The 27569-nt window shown below is 37.6% G+C and overlaps 2 protein-coding genes across 2 annotated transcripts; both read left to right on the top strand.

The window, feature by feature from the left end:
- Positions 1-207: 207 nt before the first annotated feature.
- On the top strand, positions 208-7370 carry LOC143731466 (E3 ubiquitin/ISG15 ligase TRIM25-like). The gene is made up of 6 exons (XM_077222441.1): positions 208-1413; positions 1621-1716; positions 1915-2148; positions 2225-2378; positions 2499-2558; positions 6445-7370. The coding sequence occupies exons 1-6, from the start codon at positions 826-828 to the stop codon at positions 6999-7001; spliced, it is 1689 nt and encodes a 562-aa protein (XP_077078556.1). The 5' UTR covers positions 208-825; the 3' UTR covers positions 7002-7370.
- A 751-nt stretch (positions 7371-8121) lies between these two features.
- Positions 8122-26638, top strand: basp1 (brain abundant, membrane attached signal protein 1). The gene is made up of 2 exons (XM_077222446.1): positions 8122-8253; positions 24197-26638. Exon 2 carries the CDS (start codon positions 24209-24211, stop codon positions 24806-24808), a length of 600 nt encoding a protein of 199 aa, XP_077078561.1. The 5' UTR covers positions 8122-8253; positions 24197-24208; the 3' UTR covers positions 24809-26638.
- Positions 26639-27569: the final 931 nt, after the last annotated feature.

Genomic DNA, 27569 nt, shown 5'->3' on the forward strand with positions numbered 1-27569 from the left:
ACTCCAAAAAACTGCAGTCAGTTTCAGATCACTAATCAAATGTTGTGTTAGTCTCTTATTTTGGTAGCTGTCAACATACACAAGTGGAGGAATCACAATTAAACTGAATGGTGGACAACTGATCACCTGTCCAGTTTTAACTATCTGAACATTGATCCTCATCCCTGAGAGCTGATGAAGTCCAGGACATGTGCTGCTGTAATCGTTCTCTGAAGCATGTGTGTGTTGCAATGGACTGAAGACGGTCAGGTTTTATTTGCTGACAGTGTTTTTTTTTAAACTGCCACCAGCTCAAAAAAATTTGAGAATTTCCCTTTTGCCCTACACTGTACATACCCCTAAAACCTACAGATCATTAAACCCTCAACAAAGATTTGTTTTACCAAAAACAGTAAGCAAAAACTTTCCTGTAGCTCAAACAGTAGAAAATTGTCCTATAAACACCAAGGTACTGGGTTCAATTCCCAGGGAATGCATGATTTGATGTTAGGCAGTATAACTTGCAATGCAATGCAATCCCTTTTGACAAAATAATGTAAATGTAACTTACATTAAAAGGGTCTCTCATTCACAAAGAAGAATGTAAACGGGTTCATACTTGATAATCCTGTGTGAAAAGAACAGAATGACTGTTACAATAAGCATAAACAACAGATTTTAATATATCATAAAATTTCATGTATAAGTCTGCCATCTAGAGGTCGTGTAAATTATATGACTGGAACATTTGCACACGTTTTAAAACCAGGAAATGTTTCAATTCAGAGAAATCGAAACTAAGCTGTTGTTGTCGATGTCTCTCTGTCTGTGAGTGTGTGAAATAAAATGGCAGAATCCAGTGTTTCTTTGGCTCAGGATCAGTTCAGTTGTTCAATCTGTCTGGATCTACTGAAGAATCCAGTGACCATTCCCTGTGGACACAGTTACTGTATGAGCTGTATCACAGGCTGCTGGGATCAGGATGATCAGAAGGGAGTCTACAGCTGCCCTCAGTGCAGACAGACCTTCACTACAAGACCTGTTTTAGGTAAAAACACCATGCTGGCTGAAGTGGTGGAGAAACTCAAGAAGGCAAAACTACAAGCTCATCCTGCTCAGTGTTACACTGAATCTGGAGATGTGGGGTGTGACGTCTGTACTGGAGACAAAAACAAAGCCATCAAGTCCTGTCTGGTGTGCCTGAACTCTTACTGTCAAAATCATTTTGAACGTCACGAGGAATTTCACCCAGGAAAGCGACATAAAGTGGTGGACGCCACTGTACGACTTCCGGAGATGATCTGCATTCAACATGAGAAACTACTGGAGATTTTTTGTCGTACAGATCAGAACTGTATTTGTTATCTCTGTATGTTGGATGAACATAAAAACCATGACACTGTTTCAACTGCAGCAGAGAGGACTGAGAAACAGGTACGAACCATGAGTAGTTATGTTGAATAATAAATGTTTCTTCATAATTATATAACATATATTCAAAGATCCTTTTCAAATAGTTCTTAAACGAAACAGATAATGTAATTTCTACTCTTTGCTCATGTTTAAAACAGTTCTTTGTGACATTCTCTCGAAGAGGCACATGTAGGGAGTTGTATATTGACTGTATACTAAATCTTATAGAGACAGTTGGAGGAAACCCAGAGAAAATACCAGCAGAGAGTCCAGGAGAGACAGAAAGAGCTTGAGGGGCTGAGAGAGGCTGTACAGTCTCACAAGGTGAGTTAAGAGCAGAAGAACTGCTGGAAGAGCTGTTTCAGACTCAGTTAGGACTCTCCTCAGTCAGTCCGTGAGGAGCCAGTGCTGGAGCTCTTTCAGTCCCACTGAAGCCCACTGTGGGGAACAGGCTGTGTGAGGGACCAGTAAGAGCTGAGTGAATGGACTGGTTCTAATGCGTCTCTGTGTGTGTCCTAACAGCGCTCTGCACAGGCAGCAGTGGAGGACAGTGAGAGGATCTTTACTGAGCTGATCCGCTCCATTGAGAGAAGCCGCTCTGAGGTGACACAGCTGATCAGAGACCAGGAAAAGACTGCAGTGAGTCGAGCTGAAGAACGACTGGAGAGACTGGAGCAGGAGATTGAGGATCTGAGGAGGAGAGACACTGAGATGGAGCAGCTTTCACACACAGACCATCACATCCATTTCATCCAGGTAACAGAGATCTGACAACAAATTGATTTTGAAGTTGATATTTCCTTGTGTTTATATTGTCTCTTTGTCTGTGTAGAGTTTCCAGTCTCTCTCTGTCCCTCCTGGATCTACAGACTCACTCAGTATCAGTTCTTGTCTCTCTTTTGATGATGTTGGTAAATCTGTGTCTCATCTGAGAGAGAAACTGGAGGATTTTTGCAGAGAGGAAACAGAAAAGATATCTGGCAAAGGCAAGCTTTTTATTTACTGGCATGTATCATCATGTAAAAAACAGTGCATGTTTAAAATATTTTATAATTAAACTTATTATTTTACAATATATACAATAAAATGTCTGTTGGTTTCCATAGTGAGAAACATTAACATCATTCCCACCCCTAAACCCAAGAACCATGAGGATATTCTTCAATGTAAGTCTTTATGATTACATGTACATAAAGAGACAAACTTTATTTCTTATTATATCAACAATCAAGCTGTGGAGAACTGCATTTACAGGAGACACATTTACCCTGTTAATATTCAAACTACAATAAACTATACCAATCAGGAATTATCACAATTATAATTACCCTTACGAAAAATAAGTATACTTTGTTCATTTTATGAAGTTTAGGCCTACTTAAGTAATGAGTAGGCCTATATTTTTAAGTATACTTTATGCAGTAGTAAGTATACTAATGTCAATGTACTAGTATTAAACTTCAATACTGCTTGGGACTAAATTGGTATATAAAACCAATTTACACTTTTAGTATATAAAAATTATACGTTTAAGTGTACTATAAGTGTAACTACGGTTACGCATTGCTGCCTCATACATATTATTTTCCCACTCAATTATGTGGTAATAACGAGATCTTATGTCGTTACAACGAAATATTATTCTCGTAATAACGAGATTTTATGTTGTTTTAACGAGATCTTTTCTCGTAATAACGACATGTTATGTCGTTAAAACGACATATTTTTTTCGTAATAACGACATGTTATGTCGTTAAAATGACATATGTCTTATAAGGACATGTGTAGTCATGTACAAAATATGCCTTTATCCACATTCAATTTATATAGCCTATCATGCCTTTATCATACTTCTACTTCAAAAATCTGAAGCAATTAGCAACCCCTAATGGACATTCATGTTAAAAGATCAAATTCTGTACACACCTTAAAGCATATGTAGCCTACAGAATAGCAGATGAGCCCAGAATACACATTAAGCGTTTTCCTCTCATATGGAACCCTTATTATAAAGAAAAAGCTTAATGTGGCTTAATAGGCTACTAAGACAGTGATAAAGATCAAATTCTATACACATCTTATTAATAAACCATACTATCCTACAGAAAAGAAGATGAGCCCAGAACATGCAACGCAACGCATTTAATTACACGTTAAGCGTTTTCCTCCCATAGAAACCCGTTATTATAAAGAAAACTCTTAACGTCGCTTTCTATGGGAGTATGGCATTGCGGTTTCCACAACAAATCCTTTAAATGGGTTATTCAATTCAAAACAAAAACGAAAATATAAGTAGCCTATAAAATAAACATAAATTATTTTGGCATTAATTAGCCCACAGACAATATTTATTTTAAAGCCTAAACTAATTAGTTTAAAGCAAAACACCAGCGTTAGGCGTTTATCTGTAGGCCTATATGCTAAGTGTTGTGTTTCAGCCGCCCTTTTCAAACTGGCAGCGCTTACTCGCAGTAGGTAGAAAATGCATGATTTGATTTGTTAAATATGAAGAGGACTTAACATGGCCTCTCCCTCTAGTCAACCTAGATAAATGTTCGCTATATTATTAGGCGCATATTCAAGTGTTTGTGTGGAGTGTGGAGAGCGCTCACTGCATGACATAGAGGCGCCTGCGCAAACACTTGCATTTTCTATCAACAACAGTGGCAGCAACTTAAAATACTACATAATTTCTGGTCAAACAGAAAAGAATAATACATCATTTGACTTCTTTTATTTGTGTAAACTCACAATAACAAGAAAACGCTGTGCTTTTGTAAAAGAAAAGAAAACGAACAGGACACGCTTTCATGGTCTCCGTGAACTCAAAAATGGAAAAACAGCGTATAGACTAGCCTCACAGACATGAGAAATATATCTATATAAAGCTTGAAATGTCCACCAATAAAAAAATCGAATTGAAAGCAAATACGGTACCATCTGAATATGTAATCCTGTCCGTACTCTGTGCATTTCTCTCTTAAGGCGCATTTACAGCAGAGATGGAGATGGAGATATGTTAGCAACACTGATTTAGAAAACACTAGTTTATTAATAAACAAGTAAAATACTTCGTTATTTCTTCAGACACATTTATTATTATTAGCCTACTTTTGAGGCAAGATTTATGCATGCGCTTGAGCGCTGAATAGGCTAGCCTACATGCACCCAGGATTGAATATAAACGTGCGATTAGTCCTAATTGCTATGAATGTCTACTACTCAACAAAAATCTTTCAGTCTATGGCAAGTCTAATCAATAGCCTACATTTAATAGTTGACATTTTTTCAATTAGTATAGGATAATTAGTATCCAGGGCTGGGTTTCCCGAAACCTTAACGCTACGTCGTTCTTAAGTTACACCTAGCTGTACCTTATCGTTAATACGTGTTTCCCGAAACATTCTTAGTTAAGTATACCTTCTGTAAGTCATACGTTCGGAAGGTTTGTCTTGACCACTCTTAGCTTTACCGTATCACTGTTGCAGGTCTACGGATATAATTCTGGGGTTTTAATACAGTGTTCAAAATTAGGCTAATTCAATTGTTTTCATGCAAAGAGTAAAATTGTCATTTTTAGATTTTTAATTATACTATCCAAAAGTACATCAGCTGGCAAACTATTAAAGGCTTAATAGTCTATTTAAAGGGAATGACAGGGACATTGGGGAGATTGCTCATATAGCAGCGATACAGCGAATAGTTATTCTAAAAGACGGCGCCGTCTGCGGAGCGCTGTCAAAGGCCAGTGAAAGCACACTATCAGTTAAGCCCTATTCGGTCGCTAATTGTTTCTCATGGGCTTGTACGGTATTTTAAACATTTACAGGGGCAAGTCTGTGATTTTATTGCCGTCCAATCCATAATGTCAGTGTTTTTTCTCACCCAACCCGCGTAAAAATCCCTGTCAAATTACCTACTGTTTTTTTTGAAAAAACAGGTCGTGTGATAGGCTAATTTAATTGCCGTCTGAATCCACATCTCTGAGTTTGCAAGAAGAGATTCAAAATTCACCGTTTAAATCCTTTTTGATCACTGCCGAGCACCGTATGTAGCCTACACTTATATTACTGAAATACCTCAGCGAACAAAAATGGGAAAGAGAAGAAAACATGTAAAAATTTGAAATGGTTATTGTGTTACCATTACCTTCCTAAAGTATGGTTCCTGAAACACGCTTAGAAATGGTATACCTTTAGTTAAGTTATACCTTAAGATTCTTCGTAGCGCGCTATTGGGAAACGCAAGCCAGTTCTTTACATTAAATTAGTTGAGTTTGAATAATTAGTTAATGAACTAATAAAATAAAGTTTATATTAAGATGCTAACCATATATTTCTATATAGCATTTCTTATTCCACCACAAGGACTGTTTTTAATGTGACAAACCGTTATACATGTGAAGATTGTAGGCTACTGTATCTTAAAGTTTTTTGTATTGTATTGTATTTTCTGTTATAAAGACGATGATTGACATTTCATTAATAAAAAAAAAATAAGAACACAATGTTGTAAAAAATAAACAACTTAGGCTATGTTCTGTTAGATGTGTTTTGACTACTTTTTGTTTAATTATATCTCTTGGTAATGAAGATATTCTACTAACAAAAATGAATCTTATATATTAATATATTATAAAAACGTATAGGCCTATATAAAATATATTTTAAAATAGGGGCTTCTCTGATCGGTGGCTGCTATTTGCTTCAGCTTTTTTGAACGTAGAAGTATGATAAATGTATAATAGACTATATACATTTTATGTGAATAAAGGCATATTTTGTACATTACTACACATGTCCTTATAAGGCCAAGAAAATATGTAATTTTAAGGACATAGCATCTCGTTATTACTTTTCATTTCTACATTTTTAACCAATTTCTTCAGGTTAACTTCAAACACACACAGACACACCAATACAATGATGTTAATAACAGTGAGGCAGATGTTGTGTAGAAGTATCTAACATCACTGACTTTTATTCATATATATAAAATACTAACTGCAATAAAGGTCTGGTTTTTATTTTTATGACTTTTTATCTTAAACAGATTCCTGTCAGATTTCTTTGGATCCAAACACAGTGAATAAAAAATTGGTCCTGTCTGAAGGGAACAGAGTGATTAAATACACTCGCACAAAACAGCCGTATCCTGATCATCCAGACAGATTTGATAGTTATACTCAGGTGTTGTGCAGAGAGCTTGTGTTTGGACGCTGTTACTGGGAGGTTGAGTGGAGTGGTGAGGTGGGTATATCAGTGTCATATAAGAGCATCAGCAGGAAGGGATGGGGAGATGAGTGTAGATTTGGACGTAATAATCAGTCCTGGTGTTTAATCTGCTCTGACTCCAGTTGCTCATTTTGGCATAATAACAAACAGACTGATCTCCCTGTAGTCTCCAGCTCTTGTAGAATAGGAGTGTATGTGGATCACAGTGCAGGAACTCTGTCCTTCTACAGTGTCTCTGACACAATGACCCTCATTCACAGAGTCCACACCACATTCACTCAGCCTCTCTATCCTGGGTTTCGAGTTATTGGAATTCATACACGAGAAATATGGTTGATTTGTTCAAAAGTGACATTCTGTGATCTAACAATATAGATGGTAGAGATACAATAATGTGAGAAATATTCTCAAAATATAATTGTCATGTTATTTTGTGATGCTTACTCAAAAAATTAACAACAGAATTGTAATCATTGGCATTAAGTGATTTTATTTGTTATGTCCGACATTGTCTTTTTAAAAATAAATAAAATCTGTTTTCTTCACCTCACAGAACTAAGGAATTTACTTGTGATTCCCCCCCCCATTTTTAGCACTGACAGCTCTGTATCTTCAAAGAGTTTATTTACATCCATCTGCTGTTTCCATGAGCTTATTCTCTCTGTTCCAGCAAATCCCTTGCATAAACAAATGACCTTTAATTATCCTGATCAAAAATAAAGGTGTCAACACTATATTAACTCACCGAGCCTCTATCCTGTGTTTATGGAGAATCCGAACCTGGGTATTGTAACAATACAGATTACCCAATTGTTATTATGAACATGTGAAATGATAAAAATGCGATAGACATTTTTCTATGTGCACATTACCCTAATGGTAACAATCTTTTTTTTAAATTGGTGTATATTTAGTTTTCATTGTTATTTCTTTAAAATACAATGTTATGTATTTTTGTTAAACATGCATAATCTTCTACTTATACATTTTACCTCTTACCTCTTAATATATATATATATATATATATATATATATATATATATATATATATATATATATATATATAATTGATTTTAAAGAAAATAGTACACCTTACAAATAGTTTCTCTGCAGCATCAACTGATGGCGCCAGAGGGCGCGCCAAGACAAAATAAAAAAAGAGTTATTGAGCATTTTAATCCCTATGCGCTGGGTTATAGCTGGAAGTTAAGAATGAAATATTTTGAATTCATCACACATTGACCAGCTTTACAACTACTAGACAAAATAACACACTGCTTTAAATATCTTACTAAAACACAAATTAAAACCGAAGACCAACAACGTGTATTTGTAGCTTATTCACTTTTCTTCTGATAAGTCATAAAAACAACTATTTTTTGCGGGACTTGATCCCGGTGCGGCACACTTCCGTGTCTCGTTCTTAGTGGCTCGCAGCACGTCGCGCGCCCCCCCCCCCCCCCCCCCCCCCCCCCCCCCAAACCGAATACGAGTGCGCGCGAGAAATGCAGCGCGAGACACACACCGAACAGCCCAGATAAACCCCGCCGAATCCACGCGCACGGGAAAAAAGGCATTGAAAAAACACCAGACGTTCGAGAAAGGAGTGACAAGTCCACCGCCGACGGTAAGATTCTTTCACTCTTTTAATAGATTAAATGTGCACTCTGCCTCAGTTAGAATTTGTCTAGTTGGAGCGTCTCTGATAAATAAAAGCGGCTCCCATTTGGAGTGCCGGGGCGCACGATAGTCAACCGGGTAAATATATAAATAAGTACAAATTAAAGCACGTAATTCAGCCGGATGGAGGAATAATGTATCTGAGCTTATTTGATTTCTGAGATGAACAAAAACATTTCAATAAATCAGCCTTGGAATTCACGCGACTGAACTGAGTGGAGAGGGGCGTGTTATGAACAGACAAGCACTGTCTCTGCGCGTGCATGCCGTCGCTCTTGCACTGGTTATTAATATTATTTAAATACAAATACTGAAAGAAAATTGCTTTGATATGACTTAAGGAATATTAGGGTGAAACGTAATGTGTAAAGCGGGTTTTCTGATGCGCAAACTGATAAATTACGGGTTTTTCAGAGAAGTCATCGTTTTATATGGGGTAATGTTTTTTGTTGTTGTTATGATTAGCCTACATTAAAAATGCTTCGTTTTACTGTTTACACAGATGCGGATTTATGTTCACCGCCTCTTTTGTCAGAGCTGGCACACATTTTGCAGCGCTGTCTAACTGGTGCACACGCGTGCGCGCACACTCACTCTCTCTTACCCACCCACACACGCGCATACACACAGATATTACGGAACTGAAGCTTTTAAATAATATACACACGGCACATCCTTATAATTAATTAATAGTGTTAATACACATTTTCTTTACACTTTATGATGCTACACAGTGCCAAATAGACAATTTCTTCACTCTGTCACTCACTAATGTAAAGTGAATATGATTCAGTCTTTTTTCTTACTGTATCAACGCGCCTTTTATGATAATATATCTATATTTTTAGTTTATCTATCATTTTAAGCTATAACCGTAATTGCCTGATCCTTTGTCTCTGCATGGCACATGCGCATTGCGCGTGGGGTGTGGATGGACAACTGATGCTTTTACCCTGTATATCTCTCAAATTGGCTACTAATATACTGTATGTCAATTTACAACTGTTTTTATGACTTGAATACTATTTTCCCGCAACTGTGTTCATGAATAGTTTGTTTGTAGAAGGATCTTTTTAACGTTTCACGCCACGGCGATGCGGCAGACAATGAACCGAGTGACCGTGCGCTCGCGCTCGCCTCCCGTGAGAGGAAAAAAGAGCGCTCAGACACCGCATATTGAAATAACACTGTGTAAAACGTCTCCGCCCAATAATCTCGTCTATGGTGTTTTTTCGTATAAGATTTTAAATTATGAGACTGAGGTGTGTTTATGAGGTGTATGAGTAGCTTCATAATCCTCACGTTCACACGGACCAATAAACCTCCACTTGAATGAGTCACGCGTTTCAACCTGGAAACATCAAACCAAACTGAGAACTGAACGCAGATTTTGGCTTGAAAATTTTAAAGATGTTCGCAAAATTTTAGTCATTTTAAATGTACAAAACTCAAAACAGTGAAATAGTTTGATGTTAACACATGAAAAAAATGTCCAGTGTAAAAACGGTCTGAAAAATAAGGTCTTAGGAATTGAATATTGATCTTACTTAAACAGGATTGATGACATAAAATGTTGTTATAATGGTTGGTGCACTTTGGAAATTGCATCTCACGTTCACTCCCTCCACACAGAGAGAGAGAGTTGTAGAGATAAATGAATATCTACATCAGTTATGGTCTCATTTATTTGTCCAATGAGTTTGTATAATGTAGAAGAGCCTGAACGCAACTCACACAGTCACTCGCCCACCAAAAACATTATTAACCCTGCATGAGTGAGTGACAACATTTACAGATCTGCACATTGGTTCTGCATGCATGTTCATGAGTTGAATTAGCAATAATCTTGATTAAATTTGTATTCTTCATACAGACTTGTATTAGGTCACCTATTGAAACAAGAAGAGCAGTCAGGTGATTCATGTCAGTGTGAGACGCCAGGTTTTAAGCCCAGCTGGAGTTTCTGTTGCAATAGCAGAAAAGAGCAGGACTCAAGAGGAAGCAGTGAGAGTGAGAACGATCTGTATTGTCTGATGGGTTAGTTCATGATTGCAGATCCATGTAAGAGGAGATTTACAGTCTGAATCAGTGAATATTTGTCTAGTTTCAGTCGGTGAGTTGAGAAAGAATGGATTATGGGCTTTTTATTTGCATTTATTTACATTTATTTTTTCTATCCATGCAATTTGACTACACACCAACAATAACGGCCAGTTGGCGAGTATCACATTTTGTTTAATTTTGGATGGTGGCTGAAATGAATGATGTAAATGTAATTGAAAACGCAGCATTTTTTCCCTCGGATTTACGAATTTCACATGGGTGACATAATTCAGGTCGGAAAATACGTAAATCGAAAAATTTCCCTGAGGAAAGTGAAAGAGAGAAAGAGAATGGGATGATGATAACCCAGGCTAGATTTGAACCTGGATCCCTGCGGGCCAATAGCTCACAACACCCAAGCCACCAGACAAAACTCCCTAGCAACCATGTGATCAAGTGTTGTACCTCAAGTGCGCCACTAATTAAAAAATACCAATGAAAATCATTGAAAGAATCATAGTGAAAACTTTTTCAGAAATCTTATACTGAATTTGGTGCACCAGGTTCTTTCAATTGAATATTTAGGCGATTGCGATCACAGTTTTCAGTGTTTGTCAAAAGAAGAGCGGGATAGACATGAAAGCAAGAGAAAGACAGGAAGGAGGCAGTGAGACAGGATGGCACTGACAGAGACAGAAGCAGCTCAGCCAAGCAGAGCTTTGAGTGTGTGTGTGTGCGTGTGTGTGTGTGTGTGTGTGTGTGTGTGTGTGTGTGTGTGTGTGTGTGTGTGCATTTGTTTGAGGAAGATCATTGAAAGGGACAGATAACTCAAGCACATCTGAGATGGTCCCAAATTAGAGATGCATTCAAAATCACAGTTATTTTTGGACTCGTAACTTAACACACACACAAAAAAAAACATCTCAAAGTCTACGTGCTCATTCTGTCACACTGTTGTTAGCTACTTCTGATTAGTGGAGCATTCTTTTATTATTTGATGTTTTCCTCAGGCAGCCTTAGTTGTGTCGGCAAAACTTGATAAGTTTTAGTGTCAGTCACTAGTCAGGTTCTGTCCCATCATCCTTTGCGGTCTGTGTGCACCGTGTGGAAAGTGATTGGTGGCTTTATGTGCTCTGTGAGAGGAGCTGCAGAACTGAGCCACTGAGCCTGCTATTTTTTCACATTCACATATGTACATTTTACATTTTAAGCTTTCTGAATAATTATTTTGCTTTTAAAATGAGTTATTAGTTGGAGTTGCAGGTGCTTCTGAAGGTTGTTTTCTGTTTTCCCACATTTTTCTAACAATATACAGCAGGTAGTTGTGAATTCTGAAGAAATAAAGGGATAGTTCACCTAAAACTGAAAAATCTGTGTGAAAATTGTTCTGTAGAACACAAAAGAAGATTTTGAATAAATCAAAGTCAATGGGATCGAATAGATTCTGGATACATTTAGAATTACGATTTATTTGGTTGCAAATACAGATCACGATTTCCCCACGATTCTGAACAGACCACTAATCTAAAAATAAGTAATTTAGAAAGTAAGTAAATGGCTCTGACAAAATGTTGCTCCAATATAAATATTTAATTCGTTTGAATGATTTAAAAAAAAATCTATTTGAATGTATGATTCAATAACTCACTCATAAATACTTGATTCTTTACTGGATGAATCAGTGTTTTTGAAGAAATCTCTTGAATGGATGATTCATTAAAGGGATAGTTCACCCAAAATGAAAATTCTGTCAGTATTTACTCACCCTCATGTTGTTCCAACCTCGTAAGACCTTCGTTAATCAACGGAACACGAATTAAGATATTTTTGATTAAATCTGAGATCTGGATCACTCCTCCATAGGCTTCAAAAGGATTGAAACTTGCCGGCCTCGAAAAGTTATTAAAGACATCATTAAAATAGTTCAAGTGACTACAGTGGCTCAATCTTAAGTTTATCAATCGACAAGAATTCTTTTTGTGTGCAAAAACAAACAAAAATAACGACTTTATTTCAACTATTCATTTCCTTCTCTGTGGCCTCTAGTCAGTTAACTTAGTGTAATAGCGTAGAGCTACGTCACACGTAGGCTCACTATTGGCCGACGCTGGTCATGTGTGGAATAGGTGTGACGTACAACAACAGAAGCTCTACACTATTACACTAGTAAACTGACTCGAGGCCCAGCGAGAAGGAAATGAATAGTTGAAATAAAGTCGATATTTTTGTTTTTTTGCACACAAAAAGTATTCTTGTCTAAGATAAACTTTAGATTGAGCCACTGTAGTCACTTGGACTATTTTAACGATGTCTTTAATAACTTTTCGGGGCCGGCAAGTTCAATCCCTCAAGAAGCCTATGGAGGAGTGATCCAGCTCTCAGATTTCATCAAAAATATCTTAATTCATGTTCCGAAGATGAACGGAGGTCTTACGGGGTTGGAACAACATGAGGGTGAGTAATTACTGACAGAATTTTCATTTTTGGGTGAACTAACCCTTTAACAAATAAATTTTTTAACAATCACTTGTCGCCACCTACTGGTGTAACGATGTAATGATATAATCATTATTTGAAGCGCCAAGTCACTTTCAAAAGGTGATTTGCTCTATTTTGCTCTATATCGCTACCGTAGACATCAGTGTTTATATCTGAAGTGTTAACATTTATCATAGTAGATCTGTGATTAACTGAATATTTGTAACAGATATAACCATACTGTGGTGTTGAAAAGACTTTTTGTGAAGCTGTTTCGTTTCTCTCTCTGGCTCAGCAGCGCGAACACAGATTTAAATGTTCTGATGTGATTTTGTCAAAGTTTAATAGACAGGAAAATCCCTGTCATTTAGGAATAAGATCGCATCGGTGTTTGAATCGAGATCGCAATCTTTTAATCATGCACCTCTATAGGGTCCAGTATTGTTTTGGACCCCATTGACTTGAAACATCCTTTAAAATATCTTCTTGTGTTCTATAGAAAAAAAAAGAAAGAACATGAGAGTAAACGATGACAGAATTTTCATTTTTAGGTGAACTATCTCTTTAACACTTATCAACCTACAAAATGCAGAGTAACAGAGTGCACGTTTTTAATTATTTATTTATATGATCATGTGTTAATTATCAACTGTTACCTAGCAGCTCAGATTCCTTGATTCTGTTGATGTGTGTGTCATCATCATGGAATCTCTCTCTGGGTTGCCATGACAATGACCTGAAGGAACTGGAAGAATGAGCCAGAATGGCAGCTCTCCTATGGTTCCTACGGCAACAGCCAATCAAAGGCCAGACCCCCACTGACCCCACCTGTCTGTTACAGTTCCTTGGAGAAAGATACACACAAAACACAGTATTAGCACTATATGAGAGCATTAGACAGGACAAATACGACAATGACAAAAATGTACAGAATGACAAGACGTTTTATATCAAATTCAGAACAATAAATGTATAATTATTTATTTCCTGCATAGAGCGTTGTGAAAGGACAGACAGGAGTGAAGGCGTAACTGTTGTGTTCAGGACGTTGACTGTATAATCAAGGCATAATGAACAATGCAGTCGCCTCTTGTTAGGACAGCAAGTTTCCCACAAGAACGAAAACATTAAACACTCAGTAGATTTGTGTGTCCATGTTTTTTTTTTGGTGATATGTGGATTATGTTTAGACTAAGCATAAATCTCAGATATTTAAGACAACATAACACGTCTTTTGTAACTGTATGCATCTTTAAAGAGTCAGATATGAAACCTTAAGTCCTTCTTATAACCTGATAAAAATTAATTTAAAAACTATTTATGCCCCAGAGTTTGATTTTTTATTAAAACAACAGTTTTTCTTATAAGAAAGTCGAGGAAAATTTTACCATGCCTTCATCATAAAAAAGAAAATTGTGCTACTTTTCAAATTTCTTCTATATTTAGATTTTTTTTTACCTTTATCTCAGACCCTGTTCAATCTTAAAATATTAAAATCCATCATAAAATATTATTACAAACTATGATAATTTAAACAATTAAATTATGTAGAATTGTGTAGAAATTACGTTGACTATCCCTCAGTTGTGGTATCATTTCCATCACAGCCAAAAAATTTTTGTTTTATATTTATGATAAGAGATGTGAAGGAAAATCTACATAAATAAAATGTATCCAGTCACGCTGTAATTCTGTAAAGCTACTACACAAGAAGTGTAAAATTGATTTCGAGTTACATAATGCTAGAAGTAAAGCTGTGTGAATCTGCCGTTTTATTTCTAAAATGTTCAAAATGTAATTTCTACAATAAAAGCATGTTATCAAACACAATACAGAATTTGATATGTAGTGGAAATTACATTTGTTTGTACAGAAAAATAACAGAATTCTCCGGTAATGCATGTATTACTGGCATTGCAAGTTGACAAATTAAAAGTGTCCATAGCTGAAGAAACAGACAAGTATGCACTACATTGACACAAGAGTGTGTTCAGGAGAGGGAGCTCACATTTCATTTTATCAAGCATCTGTTAGTAACACGATTTATGGATGTTTGTACTTGAAGGACATGACATGATCAAATCTCACTCACTATCACGAAACACACATTGCAAGGCTGCAAACTCAGGGTGAGACTCAGGGATTGTGTGTGTGTGTGTGTGTGTGTTACTATCTCGGACTAGCTCTAGTAAGTTGTTAGGAGCATGGCAGTCTTAAATAAACACACACACTCAAAGTCACAGTGCATTTTACCGTCAGTGAGCCGCTAAACAGTCATCAGAGTAATGTGGAGTCTGCACACTACTGAAGAAAGAATCTCAAGGTCTTCGTGTGTGTGAGTGTGTTTTTGTCTGCCAGTGATGTTTATGTTCCCTCGCCATTGTTTTCATTAGAGCAATTTCCATCCTGAGAGATGGCTCTGTGCGTGTAGGATGAAGAATTTTACCAGGTCAAAGTTTTCACAGTTCTCAAGACATTGTCCATTTGGGTTAGCAAACCACCTCTGCGCTTCCAAATGTGCTTTTAGAAAAACAAATCACGATTTTACATATTGACATCTGACTATCTTGCTTTCTTTCTCTCTCTTTTCATTTTAACACTATTTATCTTAGTACTGGCTGGGGATATGTTTCATTGAATTCGTGTTAATTTAAAGCATTCCCTCACGCTATTGTTTGTGTTTCTGAAACAAACACACACACACACACACACACACACACACACACACACACACACACACACACACACACACACACACACACACACACACACACACACACACACACACACACACACACACCTACCTAAGGTCCTAATATTTACCTAATATTAAACAAACAAACAAGAAACAATTTGAATAGACAAGGCACATTCCTGTCATTCTAGGTTTATCTCTTACTTTTAGACTCAATAAATGGGAAGTTCACCTATTACTCCAGCTGCTGCGGGTTAGAACAGATACATTTTGGTTCATTTTGTTGCTTATAAAGTACTTCAAGCTTGGCAAAAGAGCTATATAAATTAATCTAAACTCAATTGCATAATCAACAGCTCGTTTCTTAGAATTTTAAATGCCTGCATATTTACTCAAGATACACATTTTAGTCTTCAGCCTGCTGAATAAAGCAAAAAGGCATGAAATGTTGTGCATTACAGTGCTTCACACAGTTAAGAATGGGTATTGTTACCCATAAGGCTTATTGCCTTACCTTTAAAGGTAAAAAGGAAATAATCTACTAAAATGTAACATGTCCTTGTTGAAAAAGAGTATTCGTTTTTTTTCTTCTTCAAAAAAATCGTACTGACCCAAAACATTTGAACGGTTGTGAACTAGGAGAATGTGTAAATCACATTTTTTTATGTCTACGAACAATTCCAGGTAAATTAGGATCATTATAGAGAGCTCGGCGCTGTTTGCCTGGCACAAATAGTACAAACTTCCAACATTTTTTAGTACATTTTCTACTGATAATAACAGCAGTAATTCATCAAATGATGGAGAAGAACACTTTTTTGTTATATTTTTGGCATTTTTATGGCTTTATTGTATAGGACAGTGTAGAGATCAGACAGGAAAGCACCGGGTGGAGGAACGGGATCGGCAAAGGACTTGAACTCAGGTTGCCGGAGGCACATTTGCGATATACTGTATATGTCGGAGCGCTGCACATTAGATTATTGGTTCTGACAAGAGAAGAACACTATAAAAGACACCCAGACTGTGGTGTGCTCAAACACACTTTCTGCATTTGTAAGAGCCAATTAAGGTGTTTGGATAAAGTATGACAGATTGTAGTAGTCTGCATCATCCTCCAGTAGCTTTTAGAATCGGCCTGTAAGATGGGGAATTACAGCCTGCAAATTGTGTTCATCACCAATTTTGTAGGTGCATTCATGCCGTTGCCTAATTTACATAATGCCTTTACTGAATTGTGCACTGAACGAACTCAAATACGTTTTTTTTTAGCAGCCGCAATTCATGTTTTGTGAGTTTCTCTCTTCGATTTTAGTTCCATAGTTAGTGTGTCAGTTAACCTCTGGTTCTCAGACGGTTATTAAGAGTCTAAACCGTGTGCACTGATCAGGACGAATCAGGAAGGAAGTAGTGATCACTTGGAACACACAGTTCTGACCTTAAAAAAAATATGTAGGCTACTATCTGGTGGGGGAAGTTTAGAAATTAAACAGAACAAGTTACCTGGAGTGAAATATGTCAGCCTCTTTCTGTCAACAGTCACACATTCAGTCTTCCTCAAAGCACATCCACAATTTGGTGCTTAAATCATGATCTGTGTAAACAGGAATCACCAATAAAACAATCACAATAATCATCATCACATTTACTTTTCAAATCATCATTACCGATCAAACAAAGAATAAGAGTTTCCAGTTTCGCTGTCTGCTCTGTGTTCTGGTCTGGAGTTATTCATTAGCCTGAGCTTGTGTTTACGTAGAGGCCCGGGCCCTAGCCAACAATGTGCTAGTGTGTGGCGTTTGTTTGAGTACATCTCTAAGGTTATGAGCTTGTGTGCATGTGTATGCGTGTATTTGAGCTTGGAGGACAGATCTGAAGTTATTAGTGTGTGTGTGTGTGTGTGTGTGTGTGTGTGTGTGTGTGTGTGTGTGTGTGTGTGTGTGTGTGTGTGTGTGTGTGTGTGTGTGTGTGTGTGTGTGTGTGTGTGTGTGTGTGTGTGTTTGAGCTGTCACATTCTCTTTGTCCTTTCTGTCCCTCCACTCAAGTCTGGTCTTCAATAAACATCTCAGAGATGTGGCTCCACACTTCCCCCTGTTGACCTGGAGGTTAAACATCTGCATCTGTATTCAACATACTAACACACACATGCACATAAGAGTGTGTTTGTGGGAAAAAAAAGGATAAAAATGGTTGGATGAGGATCAATATTAGCAACTTATCTGCTCGTTCATGTTTATATTTTCCTGACATACACATATACTTTAGAGTCATATAGATATGAAAGGGGAGGTTGGCTGAATACAAACAGAAGTCAGCAAAATTATTCAAATGCGGATTGAGAGGCTTCTAATACCAATTTACTAAAAAAAATTGTCCATATGCAATGTAGTTTATTGTATTTGAATATAAAGTGCTATGAATATGTGCTTGCTCCCAGAATGCATTGCTGCTGCTACAGCACAGTGATTGGGTCAGATTTTCTGCTCCAGTTCTCCACTCCCCCCTCCCCTTGCCTGTGTGTGTGTGTGTGTGTTGGAGTTTTGAGTTACATAAGCAATTCATGATTCAAAGGTACTCGTTTACAAGGCAACCCACATACATCTATACTACCGTTCAAAAGTTTAATATCAGTAAGATTTAAAAAAAGAAAAAGAAAAAAAAAAGATTTATTTTATTGAGCAAGGTTGCATTAAATTGACCAAAAGTTACCGTAAAGATGTTTATATTGTTAACAAATTTCTTTTCTTCAAATAAATGCTGTTCTTTTAAACTTTCTATTCATCAAAAAAGTCTGAAAAAAAAATCATGGTTTCCACAAAAAATATTAAGCTGCACAGTTTCAACATTGATAATAATAATAAAAAAAATGTTTCTTGACAACCAAACCAGCATATTAGAATTAATCATGTGACACTGAAGGAACAGGAGTTATGATGCTGAAAATTCAGACTCTGCCATCAAAGGAATACATTGCATTTTAAAAGTGCATTAATTTTTTTCATCACAGATACAGATATCTTGCTCAATGCTCTCCAAACTTCAAACATTGCAAATTTATGTCTGTGCAATCTATGTTGTGTGCAAATTGTTTTAAATATATAATATAAAGTGTGCAGATAAAACTATATAAACAACACAATATGCAACAAAATAAACAAATAAACTCTCAAAGCAGCATTTCTGAAAACAATCAAATTTATAAAAAATAAAATAAATAAAATAAAATTTTAAATAAAAAATAAAACGCAAAGGATGATATTGCTCATTGTCTGTAATCATGTTACGGAGAAGTATAAATAACTCATTGCTCGCTTTATATATAGGAACAAACTCATTGTGATTAATTTAAAAGCTAAAATTAATGTCTAAAACAAACATTTCTTTGTTGCACACTGATTTCAATAATGATTTTTTAAAATCAATTGTTGCAGCTCTAATGACCAGTAAACTCTTGTCACCTACTCTCTCCACTGTGCAGCTCTGTCCTGGGCCCTAGCCTCTACGAAGGAGCTCTGTCGTGGGGCCTAGCCTCAATTATAAAGCTTCATCTGAAGGTTTAATCTTACTGACACATTGTTTCTCATTATTAAGTCTCCAATGCTTGTCTTCCCTTCAACTGAACTCTTTTGTATTGCTCTGTATTGGAGCAGGAGCCCAAATGTGCCATTTATCTGCTCCTTTAATTTTGAAGTTTGCGACAGGGCTTTTGAATATGTGAAGTACACACGCTGACACTTTATGCACCGACAGTTTACAAGCCACAGCAGGATCGCATTTACTACCAATCAGCAGGTTTCACTCAGTAAGTGAATTTCAAGCCCCCTGTACAGATGAGACAGCTCACAGACGCACACACACTGCAGCGTATTGTTTAACGCTGAAACAGCGTGCTGCTGTCTGCTTGATTCAGTGGAGACGGGACAGATAGTGTCTATTGTTCTCTAAGACACTGAAAGAAAGACTTTCCATGTTTGCATTGTCATATGTATTCAACTCACATGTTGGCTTCACATGATTACAGTTCTCCTTCTGTCTGGAGAATAACTGTATGTGTGTGTGTGTGCAAGTGTGTCATTACACAGATGGTTGTTGAGCTCAGGAACGCTAAAGCAGCCAACAGGGAGATTGGAGTGAGAGAGCGAGAGAGAGCGAGAATGTGTTTCACTGCTCCTTATTCGGAATGGGTCACGTGACCACCCGGTTGCCTTGGTAACTGCGGTTCTGAATTGCAGGTAGTATGGCTCAGAGATGCTGTCCTCTGAAACCCCCTCCATTTTTCCAGATAACTATCAGCGTTGGAGTCTGATTACTGATTAATGATCTAGTTTTGATGCTTGATATGATAGAATCTTGGCAGAGATGTGAGATACTTAGAGATGTGAGTTTAGCCTGCTGAGCTTTTATTAGCTCTCTGTATCAAGACCGAAGCAAAAGCACATGTACTAAAATTAACCCAGAGCAGAACATACAAGGTATTTTCTCATTATGGCACCTTGTACAGAGACCCATTTGCAGATGTTTTTTGTTTTTTTTTGGTACCGATTAAAAGCACGAATTGCATTTTTCTTCTCAGTATACCATTCTGATTATGCAAGACATGTAGCGTTTGACATGCTACACTTGAATTTCCACAAAATAATCCCAGAGGAAAATGTTATTGCTCAGTGGTTGCTCTTTCATGGCTTGGGAAGCAATAGTTACCTTTTTACATATATGTCTTTGATGTTTTTTCTTAAATGAAGAAAGTATAATAGTATTTCATAAAGTACAGTATAGTTTGTAGTATAGTATAGCATATAACTCAAGGTTTTCAAACTGGGGTTCGCAAGGAACTACTACAGGGTCTGTGGAAAAGTGAGAAAAACAGTGGAAAAAATTTCAAAATAAATACACAATAAACAAAGATTAAAATAAATAAATAAATAAATAAAACATAGATTAAAATAAATAAGTAAATAAAAATGAGATAAAATAAATAACATGTATTTATTTTATTTTAATATTATTAAATATGATCAATAATATTTTGCAAATAATGTTTTAGACATATTGATATTTTTTTCACAGTATAAATTGAGCTTTTATACAAGAAACTGTATAGATATTTTTCAAATTTTAGGATTGGGGATATGAGGATAATTATATTTTGGGGTCTGTGACATCTTAAAGATTGAAAACGGTTTAGTCTACAATATCTTACCATATGACCGAATCAGTGTTGGGAAAGTTCACTTTCTGCATGAACTAGTTCAAAGTTCAGTTCACAAATTTTAAAATGAACTAGTTCAGTTCATACTTCACAATTTTGAACTAAGTTCACGGTTCCAAAAAATGAACTAGTTCAGCTATTTTTTTTTATTATTGCCACAACCCATATACAACCACAGACAGCGGTTATTTTATCGGCGGGCAAAGTTTGCACAGAAAGGTACGATTTTTCCCATCCTCACCGACCTTGCCTTAAAGCAGCACTATGCAGGAATTCCGTTTTTGTCAAACAGCGACCCCTAGAGTCGCTGTAGAGTACTTGTATTTAACGTTACTGTCGTAATAAAATACAACTCATGCAGAGCGTGACAGTCTATGATCTGCACTCACGGCCTCTCCATTTTATAATAATAAAGTAGCCTACCGCGTTAGGCTAACCTGAGCCTAAATGCCAGATGACAAGTTACATCATGTACGTCGCATTATTTCATAACAATGTCCGTTATTACGATGCTGTTAGACATGATTATTGCAATTTATCATAATAGTTTACAAATTGCGCTCATTTACACTATTTACAACGTGTAGGCTTATTTATGTCCTGATAATTATGTGAGATATTGACAACTGTTCTCATGATAATCGCAGGAATCAACTTTAACAGTGAAAGCCTGAGCGAGTAGGACTCTTGTCCGGTTCCTAGCACTGTCAGATTCTCGTTACCTTTTTCTAGACTCTTCCGACAGTGCGCGCTTCGTCTTTTTCTCCATTCTGAAAACGCAGGTCCGATATTTACTCGTGACTCCTCGCTCGGTCAGTCTGCCGTTTCCTCTTTCTCTGTTCCTCCGACAATGCTTTCCTAGCTTTCTGCTTCTTATATGCCAGTATAGCCATGACGATAGTTGTTCTTATAGCTAGCCGGATCCTGGATGGGGGCGTGTATGCGTGTAATGTGTGCAGTGCCGTAAAGCAATTCGTTACATCGCGAGAGCTGGGCGGTCCGCCGGCCCAAAGTTGCAAGTGCGGTTTTTCAACTCACAGGCACCAGAGGGGGGCGAGCCGACCACCATTCAACCCGAAAAGAGTCATATAACCATTCCAATAACTCTGAAGCTGTTCAGTTAAGCTAAAAAAACTGCATAGTGCTGCTTTTTGATGATGCATGCGGCGGCCGCGGTGCGACACTGGTGGCTTGTGTTGCCAGATTGGGTGTTTTTTTTCGCTACATATTAAGGCCTGTATACGTGGTTTTTGCCTGGAAGACTCTACAGATATCTGGCACCCTATTGGATGAAGTTAAACTGAGAGAGCGTGCGTTCACAGACACCAGAATGAACGCGTTCACAATAACGTTCATCAGGCAGTAATACAGTACATTCAGTTCACGTTCGCCCACAATATGAACGAGTTCATGAACTATCGTTCAATGAACGCGTTCAGGCACAACACTGGACCGAATATTTAAATAATTGGATGAAACATTTTCTTATTGAACATTATTCAATACTTCTTGTAGACTTTGGTTCATATTAGCAAATCTAAAAACAATCTGAGAAGTTGTTGAGATCTGAAGACGTGAGAGTTTGCTTCTCTGTAAGAGTTTGCTTTCTCTTTTCTCTTTGAGTTTGCTTCTCTTATCGGTACCAAACAGCAGAGTTAGCCAAAAGATTTCATTGGATTATCTGAAATTTAGGAAACAGACCCTGTTTACACCTGGTATTAAGAAGCGTTTTCGTCAATCCGATCACAAGTGGGCAACGCTACAATACAGGTGTAAACGTGGTCTAAAATGTTTTGAGCTTGTCCACTTCCAGGGGTGGTTGAAAGCACATTCAACCGGATTGCTTTCATAGTGTAAACGCTCCGACTGCTCTCCGCCTGCTGACCTAATGTGTAAACATTATGGGAAGTGCGCTACCTAGACGGGATTTAAACTGACGTCTGAAGACCCAAGTTTGGTTTGAAGACGAAAACGTCCCAAGCACAATGTTCTCTCATTCCGAGGGCTGGATATCGAGTTTGATACTTTTTAGGTACCGTCCGAATTGCATCGATACCATCGAGTACTGAAACCTTTCTTGTCGTTCGGTACAAAATTTCGATACCTAGGTTAATCTCGTCAACGTCAGTGAGCAAATAAGCATGCAGCATTATTGGCTGGGGCGGAAAAACACTAATTTATGCGGTTGCCCAAAGAGACGTGGCTCACACATGAGGCTGTAGTGTGAGCGTCCCAACCCACATAGATGGAAAATATGTGGAAAGATCAAAAGACTCGATAGCATCAGCGCTCGATGCAATATTTGCGACAAGATGATTGCTGCCAAGACCGGCAACATGACAAATCTGATGAAGCACTTAACAGCGCACAGAATAAACTTATGAGCAGAAAGTTGATCCGTCTTCGACTGCAAGAAAAACTGGAGCACGTCAAAAATTAACCGAAACTCAGCGTATAGGATACTTGCCTCACATAAAATGAGAAATAGGCCTATAGTAGCTTGAAATGTCTACTTTTAAACAAACCAATTAAAAAAAAATTAGTTTATGCAATCCAAAGAAAAGGTGAATTTCTCTCTAGGCGCACACACGTTCACTACACTACAGAGTCAGCATCGCCCAGTAGTCTATGTTTAATTCAATTCACATTTATTTGTATAGCCTTTTTCACAATACATATTGTTTTAAAGCAGCTTTGTAGAAAATGCATGTGTCTAAATTACAATTTAGAGTGATTTGTTATCAGAGGTGACTGTAAGTAATGCATTTCAATTAAATTTTCATTCAGTTTCATTGTTAAACAATGCATTTTAATGCATTTAATGCAATGCAAGTTACGGCAGAAACAACAAGCTCATTGAAGTAAATAATACATGTTGTTAAATGATTAAGATACATAGAAAAGTCAACAAACTGAACAAATTATTTTTGAAGGTAATGTAATGTTGTTAAAACGGATTTCTTCAGTATTGTTCAGGAACCGGCATCGGTATAGAAAATTTTTGAACGATACCCAGCCCTACTCATTCCTGATTTCTAACACACACTCGGCTGGTCTTGCGACTGTCAGAGTAGAAATGACAGCTGTATGTTTGTCCGCCATCTCCTTTCATGTTCATATGTCAATTGTGCAAGCTTATTTTGTCTATTAGATTAAAAGATCTGAAAAATCCCATACATTTACTCGCCCATAGACCTTCCCCTCGAAGAAATCAGGACAGAAGTGTTTGAAAGTGGACAAAAGAGACGGGAATGTGTCTCCCTCGTCTCCTTGTGATCCTATCGACCAAAACGCATCTTAATACCAGGTGTAAACAGGGCCTTAGTGTTAATGATTCAACTAGAATCGATGAAGGTGAAAGCACATGAATGTATCCTTCTGCAGTTTAAAGACCTCGTTTTGGATTGCACAAGTCACTCTGCACATTGCAGCCAGTGTTGATTGTTCTGTTTCTCTCTTTCATAGGTCAGAGGTAAAATGGGAGGGAAGCTGAGCAAAAAGAAGAAGGGATACAATGTGAACGACGAGAAGGCAAAAGAGAAGGACGCAAAGACGGAGGGAGCGTCGGCGGAGGAGAGCGAAGCTCCCAAGGAGAACAAGGAGGATGCTCCTGCCACCACCGAGACAACCAATGACACGGCGGCAGCCACCAAAGAAGCCGCACCTGGTGCCGAAAGCAATTCCACCGCACCCAAGGAGGAGGAGAAAAGCACCGCTCCTCCAAAGAAGGAGGAGCCTGCGGCGAACGCTAATGCTAATGCTCCTAAAGCCTCTGACGGTAAGACCAGCGAGGTTGCTAAAGCAGAACCCGCCAAAAGTCCAGATGCCCCTCCTGCCAAAGTGGAAGAAAAATCCACCCCTTCTGCAGCTCCGGCAAGTGAGAAAGAGGCTGCAAAAGAGCCCGCCCCCGCCGCTAAAGATCCCGCCCCTCCTGTAGCCACAGCGACGGAGAGCAAGCCCGACGCTGAGTCTAAAAAGACTGAGGCTCCGCCCGCAAAGGAATCCGCCCCAGAGCCGGTCGCCACGGAGACCAGCCCCACCCCCAATAAGGAGCAAGCAGTCGCTGTGAAGGATTAACAGATGGAGGAGTGAACGACAAGATTAATGACAAATGAAAAACGAAATCAAATCTAAATAATAAAACTAGCCCGCCCATTTTAAATTATATCAGTAATTATAAAATGAATAATGATAATAGTAACAAAAACAGTAATGATTTTAACAGGCTGGACTTTGATCATTGTGTTGGTGATGGACATGATCATGGTGAATAAGACTGGCAGTTATGATGATATTATCTTTAATATCCAATTGAACTTTGATACAAACCACCAGCCCCCCAACTTCTTCTCTCTTTCTCTTTCTTTCTACCTCCATTCAATGAGGGGTGGAATAAAAACATGGAATCTATTCATTCCCACCCTCCAATTCTCACTTCCCTCCATTTGAGTGTGATGTTATGGCAGTGGGAGGGGTTATTATCTGTGTGTGTGTGTGTGTGTGTGTGTGTGTGTGTGTGTGTGTGTGTGTGTGTGTGTGTGTGTGTGTGTGTGTGTGTGTGTGTGTGTGTGTGTGTGTGTGTGTGTGTGAGTGAGTGGTAGTAGTAGTAGTCCAGCCTCCCTGATGCAAACTTCATATTTCCAGTTTGCTGCTTTCTAGTTAGTGATTGGCATTGTGTCTTTGCTTATCCCCAGACTTTCCTACTGTATTTGTTTCTCTCTCTCTTTTTCTCACATATCAGTGGAAACAAAATCAGTGTACAGCACAATGCATCAAACACACATCATACACACGCACAGTATTGAATGTTAGCAGTATTAATGGTTTTTAAAGGAACAGTTCACGCAAAAATGCCAATTCGTCCATGTCTTTATAAACCTGTATGATTTTTTGTCTTCTGCAGAATGTGAAAGGAGAAAAATAGCTGAAAGAGCTGCTCTTTTCTATGCATAAGTGAATGGGGACTACATCTGTCAAGGCAGATTTTCAATGCAAGATTATGAGTAAAGAATGATTTAAATTTCAAAAGACTTGGAATATAGTGCATGAGCCGTATGGACTACTTTTGTGATGCTTTTATGGTGCTATTTTGTCCTTTTTGGAGCTCCACAGTCTTTGGACCCCATCCACTTTTACTATATAGAAAAGAGCAGCATGAACATTCTTCAAAATGGTTACTTTTGGGTTACACAGATGAAAGAAAGTCATACAGGTTCGGAATAACACAAGGATGAGTAAATTATGTTATGTTATATATTTTAAGGTGAACTATTCCTTTATTTTGTTGTTTGAAGGTTCAATTAAAGTGTGTACGTGTGTGTGGAAGGATCCAGGGTTTTATGTGAGTGTACAAATGGAGTTATGCATGGTATGAGCATGCATTTTCTGTGTGTGTGTGTGTGTGTGTGTGTGTGTGTGTGTGTGTGTGTGTGTGTGTGTGTGTGTGTGTGTGTGTGTGTGTGTGTGTGTCTGTGTGTGTGTTAATTGAGTTCTGGTCTTTCTGTACTTTGAAAGCAGCAGTTGTCATGATGTCAGAGAGACAGAGAGAGAGACAGACCTCCAAACTCACCAAACAGGACACACTTCACACACAGATCTCTCAATGATATACTGACAGAACAATGTGAGCGTTGTGTGTTTCTATATGTGTGAGGCTGTGTGTGTGTGTGTTTTGCATGTCAGTGGTTGGCTCTATTGTTGTGTATTTTAGTTGCTGTGGAGATAATGTTGCTACAGGTGATATTTCATTTGAATTAGCACTCTCTCTGTTCCTTTCTCTATCATTCCTTTTCTTTCCAAAATTCCCTGGTTAAATAAAAAAATTAAAATTAAATGGAAGAACTGAGATATATGTACTTGTATACATGGAGCAACATTAATAAAATGAAAGAAACAGATTGAAAATCAGCTCACATGTCTTGATTTTCTGTTTTCATGGATAAATTCAGTTTTAACATTTCTCCCCAACACACATTTTTAATCTATTTTTTAATGCTCAAGAGACAGTGACAGTTCAAACAAACCAAAACTTCTGAACTCGCATCTTGAAAAAAAAAGACTAGTCTAATTTTATCTGCAACAAATCTAAACTGTTATATAAGCTGTCACTGCAATAGAGTCACAAAAGACACGTCTGAAGTAGCATACATACAAAAAACCATGCGATTACACAAAGAAATGTTGATTTTCATGTACAGCACTAACTGAAACTGCACAAGCTACTAATCATTTGTTAATCTACTATTAATCATGATTACGAGCTGGTCGCATTCAAGTGCTTTGTTGTCGGAAATTGGACAAGGAATCATGGAGGACACCAGGTTTATTCTTGCCTGTGTTTATTGGGAAAATGTCACTAAATCCAAAATGATATTTAGCAACTCATTCATTGACAACCATATGCAGTGATCATTCACTGCACTGTCGAGATAGTCAACTGCTGATAATTTTGGAATTTCTGTCAAATACAGGCTATTTTAAGTGCATAATAATAATTGTATGTATTATTTTATATATAATATTATATATATTATTTATATAGCACTTTTAAATCTTCTTAGCACAAAGTGCCTCACAAATGACATAAAGGCATGGAGAGCATTACAAAATATAAAACCAACATAATTAGTACCCCCCCCCCCCCCCCCCCCCCCCCACAGAATACTGAATCCAAATACTTCACAAAGTAGTAAAAGACCATTTACACAAATAGTTTTTAAAAGAGACTTAAAAACAGACAAAGACTCCGCAGATCTAATACCCATTGGCAAACTTTTCCATAACATTGGAGCCTTTTCACCTTTTGTTTTATATCTAGATATTGGAACAGCCAATAATC

The sequence above is a fragment of the Siphateles boraxobius genome, unplaced genomic scaffold, assembly GCF_051911475.1.
Source record: "Siphateles boraxobius isolate OS27281-9 unplaced genomic scaffold, OSU_SipBor_1 86, whole genome shotgun sequence".
In the NCBI taxonomy this organism is placed as follows: Eukaryota; Metazoa; Chordata; class Actinopteri; order Cypriniformes; family Leuciscidae; genus Siphateles; species Siphateles boraxobius.

Excerpts from the sequence above, each read along its gene's own strand:
- basp1 (XM_077222446.1), top strand. The coding sequence starts at position 24,209 with ATGGGAGGGAAGCTGAGCAAAAAGAAGAAGGGATACAATGTGAACGAC.
- LOC143731466 (XM_077222441.1), top strand. The coding sequence starts at position 826 with ATGGCAGAATCCAGTGTTTCTTTGGCTCAGGATCAGTTCAGTTGTTCA. Across the intron at positions 1,717-1,914 it reads AGGCTGTACAGTCTCACAAG|CGCTCTGCACAGGCAGCAGT; the intron begins GTGAGTTAAGAG and ends GTGTCCTAACAG. Across the intron at positions 2,559-6,444 it reads CCATGAGGATATTCTTCAAT|ATTCCTGTCAGATTTCTTTG; the intron begins GTAAGTCTTTAT and ends TATCTTAAACAG.